This window comes from Protopterus annectens, chromosome 13.part0 (genome assembly GCF_019279795.1).
Source record: "Protopterus annectens isolate FY-2018-M chromosome 13.part0, PAN1.0, whole genome shotgun sequence".
NCBI lineage: Eukaryota > Metazoa > Chordata > Ceratodontiformes > Protopteridae > Protopterus > Protopterus annectens.
Window position 1 is genome coordinate 393259081 of NC_056747.1, and position 11271 is coordinate 393270351.

Sequence of the window (11271 nt, forward strand, 5' to 3'; positions counted from 1 at the left end):
GTGGATAGATGCTTCAACTGTAGCTGTACCCTTTAACTGCAAAACTTGAAATAAAAAAAAAATTGTGACTTTTATTTAACAATTCACTAGTCTTTTTAAGCAACCTGGAATTGTCACAAACAAAACAAACAAAAAAAAAAATACTTCTCAAAAAAGTAACTAATGGGCTCTGTAAGGGGACCCCCACCCTGAAAGAATTGGTCTGCTAAGTAGATTCTTGTTTTTATTCACCTCTGATAAAATAAAAACAATGCTTGATAGGAGTCTTTTACCCTTGGAGGAATAACTCCTTGTGCAACCCAGTATTCCAAAAAGGCATCTGCTTCATTTTTGAACTTGGAAGTAGGATCAAAAAACAGTTCAATACGAACGCTGATTACCCAAAATGAAAAAAAAAAAACAGCGAAAAATTGTTTAAAAATAGTTTCAGCATTTTTGTGCACACCTTTAATTACCATGTCCTCAATTTTGTATTGGGATATATCCAGGTTGAAATATATATATATATATATATATATATATATATGGATCCCTATCACATGGTCGACAGGCCATATGATCGACTTTCATTTGGTCGACAGTTCATTTGGTCGACAAGCAGTTTTATGTGGGGGGCTGTGCCCCCCACCCCCCCTTACTGTATATATCAACTCCAGGGTCGCACAACATTGGGGAGGGGGGCAAATCTGTCTGTCGACCAAATGAAAGTCGATCAAATGGCTTGTCGACCATCTCTGGTAGACCCATAGATATATATATATATATATATATATATATATATATATATATATACACACACATATATATACATACACACACATATATATATATATACATACACACACACACACACACACACACACCGCACCTCGTTTTATCCATTTTGGGGTCAGACTGGAGTCCCTCATAGCAAGCTGTAGGCTGTCTCACACAGTACACCAGTCCATCATAGGTTTCTGGTTTAACAAAGGCCATCCTAATGGCACAGAGCAGAGTGCTACTATCTGCAGTGTCAGTGACCCATGTTTGATTAATGACCTAGGACCAGGTGGAAGAGGAAATGACAAAATGATAACTAGTTTGCCTTTTCTAGCTGAAGGCCATGAATTGATGAAAAGAGGTTGACTCTGTGGTTTACCACAATGCTAATGTGTGTCGTCTTCTGGGTCGGGATACACAAGTTAATAAAAGTAGGTTCAACTTTGTAATTTACCAGAGTGCTGGTGTCATCTGCATCTCTTACATTTCTGGTTAAGGTGGTGTAGTTGATGTGATAGCACATATAAGCACAGGTTTTTAGCCACTTCAGCATTACTGAAATTAAGCACTTGGGAGAAGATAAGTAGGGTATTTCAAAAAAAATTTCCCTACCTCACTGGAGCAGCCCCAAGGCACTTGTCAGTCCTTGCATCTAATTGTGAATAAGTAGCATGGATATAATGGTTGCATCCTTGTGAAGCAGAAGTCAGTAAAGTGGTGGAAAGACTTGTGACGCATACAAAATGAAAATAGCAAATATAGCAAATACTTTCCCTCTACTGTTCTTATTTTTAGTTTATATATATTTTATTTGCCATATTGCCTTTATTTAATAAAGTTTTGTGCGTTTCAGGGTCGTGAAGAACGCTACTTGGAAAAGTCAGTAAGATTACTATCAACTGCATCTGCTGCAGCAGATAAGGTAAGTCTCTAAAACATTATCCCAGTCATGCCATCATGCAAATATGTCTGTGATCAGGCAAGAGAAAGAACTAAGATTAGAACTATAGTCTATTAAAATCTCTTTTCCTTCAGATTTCTTTTCTTGAGAAGTCAGCTGTGGGTTTGGACATCCCTAAGCAAAATAGTAACCAAGGTCATGTTGAGTTTACCTACTTGAGATAGAATGTGTAGTTTATAAAGAGGTCTTGTAGTTCCAGTTTCATGAGGCACTTACCTCTTGAGGGGATTTGATGTGGAAGGTAGAAAATAGATTTTTGTCAGTACGAAATGTCTTTGCAGTGACACACTGGAGAAGAGGACACCAATCTGCCGTGACAGCCAGCTGGTTTGGGATCTTACTAGATTATTGTAGCATTAGTCAGAATGACGTTGAACTGATTACATCATAAGAATGAATGATGATACTTCAAGTGAGCTCTTACACCCTGCAGAAGCTAGGCAGCTATCATTTTAAATGTTACACATGGTAGGCATGATTGTGTCTGGGTACCTTAGGGGTCACCACAGTGTTATGCAATTGAATGGTAACATAGGCAACGAGTAGGATAAATTCTCCCCTGCCTGAAATGTGATTAACCTCTGACTGCTGTTCTTTACTCTGCATTTTAGCTAAGTCCTCTAGCTGTCTTTTCATCGTAGCCACAAGTAGACTACTAAAGCAAAACAACTGCCTTACTAAAGTCATAGCAGAATTTTAATTGTTGCTTTTGTAGACAGCACATATGAATTACGCTTGACAGAGTCAGATCCCAAAAGATTAAGGAGTTGGAAATCTCTAGAACTTGACAGGCTAGAATAAGCTCATATGTGTTGTGAAATTGGTAGGCATCCCCTTTTGATGTGTTTGTAACTCCTCGTAATGAAAATCTACTCTGAGGGGGTGTAGGTATAAAGACAGTGTAACTTTCTGCATTAACAAAATATTAATTTCTTTCACCCAAAACTACTAGTAGTTGTTGAGTGCAGTGCAGTGGGGTATAATTTATTTATATATTTACATTTGGTTACTGGGAAAAATCCGACTGGGTGAAAACCCCGTTTTCAGCAGAGGCCCAGAGAGAAAAGCTCCACATGTATCTTAAAAGTACACAAATACATACTAGTACAGAAATTATACAGTAATATATAACCTTTTTCAGACATATACATATTGCAAGAGACAAATTAAGATACAAAGTACAAATTAACATAGATCCAGCAGGTGCAGTTTTTTTTTTAAAGTAACAATTCAGTTAAATATAACAATATTACAAAAGTTTGAATATAGCTATTAGTCAGAAAGAGATAGGATAGCAAGAACAAGCAATTCTACAGACACTTAGCCTGGACTACTACAGGTACAAAGTCAAGCGTTATTAAGGAAATTTTAGGGAATTTTTAAACTGATGAACATTGGTAGTAGATCTAATAGGAAGAAGTGAATTCCAGACTTATGCTACATAGTGGGAATATAGGGAATCACCAGCAGTGCTGATTGCTTTGTTCACTTGTAGTAGTGTTTTATTTTCAGATCTAAGACTATGGTTAGTAAAATAAGGTTTTAATATGTTTAACAGAGGTGGAATTTTTTCGGCCTGATATAATATTTTGTGTGCCATGATTAGTTGATTGTATGATTAGTAGTTGTGGTAGTTCTAGCCAAGATAGTTTTTTTAAGGAGTGACAGTGATGTGCCTGATGTGGACAGTCAGTAGCAAATTTTGCTATATTGTTTTAGCATATTTAAAATTTCCTTAAGTCTGCCTTTTTTAGATTAACAAGAATTGGGGAGGCATAGAGCAAGGTTGACAGGAAATAGGTTCTATAAGTAGAAATCCTAGAAGTATCAGATAGGATTTTTTTTTTCCTGTATAAGATGCCCAGTTTTTTTATAAACTTTCTTGATTGTTTGGGATATATGTACATCAAAACCATAGGTTGTCAACTGTAATACCAAGTAATTTTGCTTGAGGTTCAGGGATGATTTTTGTGTTCTTGCCAAAAGTAATGTATAAGGTGGGTAGGGGTGTACGAGAGTCTAGTAGGTTGGAAAATCATAAGTTTTGTTTTTTTGGGGGGTTAAGTATGAGATGGGAGTTTGATAGCCATAATTCAATATCAGAGAAGGACTTCTGGGTTATGTCTTGGAGGTGTTGAAGTGTTGTGTTATCTGCATATTGGATAATGGAAGCTAGTGAAATAGCAGTACTAAGGTCATTTGTAAAGATGCTGAAAAGTAAAGGGCCAAGGATTGATCCCTGTAGGACCCCTAATGTAATGGGAAGAAGTGGAGAGTAGTCTTGCTGCCATTTTACTGCTTGTTGGCGACCATTTAGATAACTATGAAACCATATGAGAGCAGGACGACTGAGGTTTAATTTGGAAAGAACAGTTAGTAATGTGTGTTGGGAAACTGTATCAAAGGCCTTGGGACATATCAAGGAAGTCAGCTGAAATTATTTTGCCTTCATTTCTAAGTTGATTAATGATGTTGGTGAAACTTAGAAGAGCAATTATTGTACTGTGATAAGGTCTAATCCCATGCTGTGAGTTTGTTAGAAGGTTATTGGTAGTAAGATATAGGAGAAGTTGAGAGTGAATGCATCTTTCAAAGACTTTTGATAATGGGGATAAAATGGCAGTGGATCTGTAATTTTGAAAGTTTGCTGAGATGCCTCCCTTGTGTATGGGGATTATGTAAGCAGTTTTCCATATTGATGGGACATATTGTTCTGCAATAGATCCATTTATGAGTATGTATTAACAATTGTTCTGTGCAAACATTCTAGAAAATCATCCCGTCAGTTGTCTTTGAGCAGGCATACCAAAAAGCCCCTCCACGTAGTTGCCAAAACTAAAATGTCGTTACCCCCCCCCCCCCAGTACAGAAGGCAGTGTTCTGCCGTGCTGCCATTCTAGGTTTGTGACCAAGTATGAGCCTTTAGATGGCTGTCTAAGGAGAGGAGATGAGCTAGGTATTCTCAAGTTCTGTGCATCTTTCAGTAGTGATTTACATATGACTGCAAGACTCTCCAGACTCTTGGCAATCTTTAGCAAGACTATCCTGAATCCTGGAAGAGTCTTTTGCATTAGTATTTCTCCATGTTGTGAGGAGAGTGAGACAGTGGTAATTGGCTTGTCATGTTCCAGTGCCAGGATATCGCTACAGGTCTGTTTCTTGAGTTGTGCAGATTTAATAAATTTGGCTAGACATGGGAGATATTTTCCACCAGTCCAGGTTTTTATTGCTGTAGAACCTTGCAGCAGTGCCCACCACATGTAACCCAACTGCATAAAGATAAGGTTGTTTGCAGTCATGTTTTTGGTGGATATGGGTAGCCCATGCTCAACAGATTTATAGGATCAGTGTTGCAGAGTGAGCAATGAGCTACACAGGGGCGCACTGTACCTCTAGAAGAACTATAGTTAAGGTAAATAAATGTTTCCTAAGGGGTGATGTACACAATCTTTGAAACTAATCACCTACCAAACCATGATTTTGTGTGTATATATGTATGCATGCATGTGTGTGTGTATATATATATATATATATATATATATATATATATTAGAGAGAGAGATTACATTAGTGCTGAAACCTTCATTCTAATGTATGCTGCCTCATTTCATAGTCAGGACACTGCTGTCAAAGTTCTGTCTACATCATTATTATAAGCACTTACTGTGTTATCTGATCTTCAGCAGTATTGTAAATAGTTGATCTGTCTCGGAGTCTTATGCATAATGTCAGTCATTGCCCTAACCTTCCTGGGTCATAGCTTTAGACAGTTGGTTAACTACTCCTCCTACCTGGTTATCAAATTCAGTAAATAGATGCCTACACAGGTCTGTAAAAGAAGGAAATGGTTATGTGGGTAATACTGGTGATAGTGAGTTATGCAGTATAAGAGCGATTAAGCGAAAGCTGGAAACATTGTCATGAAAAGTAAGTAATTTCTGTATTTACATTTATGAGACTGATTATTCTATTTTTTTTTTCTTTTCTTTAGAATCTTTTTGGAGATGGAGAATATACAAAGATTCGTGTGGCTGAGTTAGAGGAGGAAGTCAAAAAGCTGAAGAAAATTAACAGAGAATTGTATGATTTCTCCACACAGATTTTAACCAAACAGACATAAAAACGCTGTCAGTACTGTCCCGACAACAGAGGCCATTTTTTAAAGTGCATAGAGGGGCACAGTGTGCTATTTTCTAGCATGTTGCACATTTAAGTTGGATAAGATTTATAGGTATTAAGAAAGAGGACTAGAAGAGATACTTCCTCTGTTAAGCATTCTTTACTATCTTTTTCACTGTTCTAAACTACTCAGAAGTGAAAGACAAAAGGAGCTGGTTAGTTATTATTTTGCTATAATGTGCTTTTTTAAGTAAGGAGAATTTGTTACCATAGTTTCGGAATATGTAAGATGCAATATTACTTTCACTCAAAAATTTCTTGCATTGCAAGGAATGGAATTTTTTGCTGTAATAGAATCTCACCAATGTGCCTCAGTAAGCTTGAAGAAATTTACGTGGTATGGTGTATATATGCCTAGGCAGTGTCATAAAACAGGTAACCGAACACGGAGTGCACATGTTGTATTTGTATTGAGCAAAAAATCATATTCCTTAAAAAAAGAAAAAAAAAAAGCCTGTGCTCCACTGGTACTGGCTGATTACAGGTCCCAGACTATTGCAGGTGAAATAGAATATCTTGGCCACGGGTTATTGTAATGTGTACCTTGTCCATTACATTACTGTGTTGAAGATGTGTATTTTCCTTTGTCCTCTCCTTATGTTCACCATTTTTATTAATAAAAATTTGATGTAAAATATTTTTAGCCTGTAGTGAAAAATCTTTCTGTAAATTTACCACATTCATGGAATGGGTAAAAAAAAGAGAGCAGACTAACCCTTTTCAGGAAGATGTTAAAAGCTCATCTGGCTAAAGAAAAACTGTATGAATGCTTTACAGGTAACAGGTTAACCTAAATATTGAGCAGCAAATGCTGACTGATGTTAATACTAAATTCCACTGAACCAACAATGTAGCCAAGTACACTAAGTATATAAAGACTGTTGGCTGCCTTATTCAAATGCAAATGTGTTCAACAGTATGTGTCATTAGATTACAATCATCATATACTTCGTTTATCAGACTTGCTACATTATTGAGGTATATCACTACTCCATATTAAGCTATTGTCACTGCTTAATGTTAAGTGTCTGTTTCTGTTTTTTCAATTCCATGCTATAATCAATGCTGCTATGTCTTCATGAGGCATATTCAGTTTCTGGATGTATTCAGATTTATGTAATCTACTATGACATGGCATCTTTATATTGTTTCTAGCCATTTGTGTTATGAATACTTATTATAATAGTTGTATGCAGTCACTATATTTCTGGCATTTTTGCTAGGTCATTATAATGCACACTGTCATTTGTCTAGTGGTTCAGATCATGGCTGAAAATATTCTGCCATAAGTAAATATGCTGAGCCACTAGTTCCTTTCAGTAGCTCATACAGTTTCTTTCTCATTTCTAGTATTCATTTTGAAAATATTTTCATGTTTAATGCCCAAGAAATGCAAGCCAGCAACATTATTATTCCTTTAGCCTCCAGATCATAAGGCAAGGCTTTGCAGCAGCATAGTATACCATTACTCCAAGCAGTAGAAGCAATTTAGCACTTCCTGAAGGGCCATTTTTCAACCCAGCCACTTGGGAATGCAGGCCGGGTAAGCCCTAAACCTATGTTAGCAGGGTGGTAGTTGTGGTTGAGAGTTCCAGCTCATTAAAGCTGGAGAAATCAAAGGTTGCAATGAAAGACTGGCTGAATATGAGGCTTCTCAAGAAGACTTGTTTCATGAAATAAAGGACAGAGCATGCAGATAACACATGAGTTTTTCTGCCATACTAGAGAAACTAGAAGGAATAAGATTGCATTAATTTTGTGATTGTACAAATAAGCTACTGGACTGGTATTCCATAGCAGGATATATGTAAGTGTATATTGTTTGTATGCTCTAAATCTAGCGATAGGAAAGTAGCCAAGACCTAAATTAGTAATGTTGGAGTCATATCAGCAAAAACCGCTGTTCCTGGAAAAACTGTGGCAGCAGTGAAAAGTGTTAAAAACTGGGGATACAGGAGTGTGTGTAAATGCTTATTCGTGGTACACCAGGCAGGAGAGAAGACATTTTATCGTGGCAATTGGGATGTTGAGAGTAGGTGTGAGATTCAAGGTATTGAATCCAGATGGGAGGATCAAAGGCATTTTGGATGCAGAACAGGCTATGAAGGAAATAAAATCTTTAACCAAGTGGAAATGATCTCCTCCTCACAATAACAAAGTCCATAGAGAGAGATTGCCAATTAAAGCTGTTTTTTTCCATGGTTCCAAAGGAAACAGCCTCATTGACAGAAAAGAAACCAAGAACTGACTTGAAGAATTGGGAGTACCTTGAATATGAACCAAAGATTGTTGTAGAGACGTTGAACTGATCAGAAACACCAGCAACAAGGTAAATTTAGTGAATAAATGGAAGAGCTATAAAACATCAGTCCCATTAGATGTAGCTTAGACAAGTTAAATGTAGTTCTGCAAGAAGTGGCTGAAAGACTGGTAGTTTTGTTGACTCTTTTAAGCTGGTGAGAGGGCTGTAAAGCATAAAACCCATTTTGTTTTTAATGTTTAGAAGGACACTGAAGGGAATGAAGAAGTAACTGCAAGTAAAAAAAAAAAAAAAGTTGATGTATAAAATTCATTATGTGAATTACATGTTTTTGTAATGCAATTCCGAGTAGAATGCAGTCAGAAGTATTTCAAATTTGTCCTGGGGAAGTATTATCAGAACTGCTGTGTGTGTTATCAGTCTTGAAGTAAGACAGCACCTAATTGAAATATATCGAGGTTTTACACAATTACTAGCTAGGAAAAGCTGGAAAGAAGCAAGTTAAAAGTTAATATAATGTAATCCTGGGCTGCTGGGTGGTGTAAAATTATTGATTATATTTTATGTAGATTTTAAAGATTTTGCCATGTTTAAAGGGATGATTGCGTAAACAAATATCCTCGGTTTAAGCTATAGACACTGGATTTTTTTTTAGTAGATGCTCTTGAAAGCAGGAGAAAATTATGAAATGTGAAAATTGTAGCCCTTGGATTTGGAAAGTTATTGGCTATTTTTCTGTTACCAGTCTATTTTTAACTGAAGGACAGGGGCAAACAAATACAAGCAATTAGTCATTGGAGGTCTGATCATGTTCTGAGTGAAATCTACAAAGGCTCTTCAGCCCCTTTCTTGCATTTGCTAAGTTACTAGCTGTTTGTTTTTCTTCTATTAGCAAATGCTGTTGAAGGCAGTGAGTGTACAGGTGAAAGAAACTGGTCAGTAAATGTATGTACAGTGTGTTCTAAATGAAATGTACAAGCTATTGTGTATTTAAATCTTAGTGAAACTGGCAAGCAGATCAAGAAAAATAAATGAAGTTTAAAACTCTGAAGTAAGTTTACAAGTAGTTGGCTCCCCAACAGCCTTAGTAGTTTAATGCATTAAATGTAATGGTGCATAGTTTTTTGAATGGAAGCCAATGCAGTTCTTGAGGCTAAAAGTTAGTTTACTGAAAGCATGCTATTTTTTCACATCCATGAGGAGAGCTGCAATAATGGGAACACAGGCTCTGATTCACAATTTAGCATGGTTAATCATCATTTTGAGTAGTAATTTCCTGTTAATACAACAGTTGATGTGGAGCATCTGCTCCTATGTAGAGAGCAAATTTTCTTTTTGAGAAGTGTATATAGTTTCACATGCTTTCTGTGGGGGGATTTGGGGGTTTTAAAAAATGTATTTAATTTTGTTTGGATGTTTTATTGAAGTTATAAGCTTGGGAAAATGTGGCATGGTTATGAGATGAGATGAGGCAGTTGTATAAAAGATTAGACTGCCAGACTTTAATGTGCATGTAAGCTACAAGCTGGAAATATATTCAGAAGTGTCACGTATAAAATGCAGACATAGTCACTTTTTATCAGTATGGCTGTTTTAGCGATATTAACATGGAATGTGAGTGGCCTTGTAGGTACAGACAAAAAGCAGAGAGTATTGTATTAAAATTTAGGGTGCAAATGGCATGCTAAAGGAGATAATTTGGTTAGAAATGAGCATGAGAATTTGACAAAGAAAGGATTTCAGGATGGACATTCAGCAAAGTATCAGACACGCAGAAAAAGAGTCATACTGATCGTGAGGGAGGCTTCACTAGTGATAGAATGGGGGGAAGTCGAACAGATTTATGGTACAGTGGGATTGTTGACGAGAAGGAAGATTATGCTGTCGTGTACGTATGTATGTTTATAATATATATATATATATATATATATATATATATAGAGAGAGAGAGAGAGACACACACACATCTGTCATCTATAGATGTGTAATTCTCTGTGCGTATGTATGTGTCTGTGTGTATGTATGTATGTGTATATATATATATATATATATATGTATGTATGTATGTATATATATATATATATATATATATATATATATATATATACACCAGTAAATAGCTGCGTGTTCCACTATTTCGTGTGAGGAAGAGTCTTTTTCCAACCTAGGTGCCTTGCTGTGTGCTTTTTGTGTGTGTGTTTATAATATATATATTTTTATATATATATATATATATATATGCACATACACAAGAAAAAACATTTGGTGCATGACCAAACTTATGGAGCACAGAATAAATGCAAAGTCCAGAATACAGTAATAAATCAGCCCCCATACTGCACGATACAGCTGAATAGTAAAGTAGTAATCTTCACATAGAATTAATTGAAAAAGCTGTCCGGCTGAATTAGGCAACTAAAAAAGACTGGTTTCGCCCACTAGTGTCAGAAGTGCAGTGTTCTGTCAACCAGACTGCTTTTTCAATAAATTTTATGTGAAGTTTAATAAATAGCTATTCAGCTGTAGCTTGCAGTACGGGTGCTGGTTTATTATACTGTGGACTATATATAATATCTAGCAGAGAATAGTAATTATGGTTGGAGACTGGAACCTAATTTGCAACAGTGAGGACCAAGAAGGGAAGGCTTAACATAAGTTTGATTTCTCAAGACATATATGAGAATGCTGTGTATAGAAGATGTGAATTTATTAAGAACATAGAAATCGGTGTATTATTCCTCCAAGATGGACTAGATTAGATGTAAATTGCATTTCACAGGAGCATATGTATGTTGTTGAAAGCCCTGAGACCCATCCTGTAGCTATAGCAGATCATGTACCAATAACAATTAGGATAAAGATGCATGGTAATGTGAAAATGAGGCATCAGTGCTTTTGTACTCGCATCTTAAATAGTTATTTAAGGAATGGGCTATGGATGTATGATTCAAGAGTTGTTGAAGCAAGAAATTGCATCAGGAGGGATAGCTTGTGAGTAGGGTAAAATAAAAATGGAGTTTAAGAACGTGGTAGAAACTAGAAAGATGTGGGAATGTAATATGAATTATTTATAGGGATGACAGACAATAAGGTATTGAAGAAAGGGGATCTC

The 11271-nt window shown here is 36.3% G+C and overlaps 1 protein-coding gene across 1 annotated transcript in view; it reads left to right on the forward strand.

Annotated features, from left to right (window-relative positions):
• WDR18 (WD repeat domain 18) overlaps positions 1-6536 on the forward strand; it is a 765213-nt gene extending 758677 nt beyond the window's left edge. The window contains exons 9-10 of the mRNA XM_044054012.1: positions 1613-1681; positions 5712-6536. Coding sequence (XP_043909947.1) covers positions 1613-1681; positions 5712-5840 — 198 coding nt within the window. The 3' untranslated portion in view covers positions 5841-6536. The remainder of the gene's footprint in view (positions 1-1612; positions 1682-5711) is intronic.
• Positions 6537-11271: the final 4735 nt, after the last annotated feature.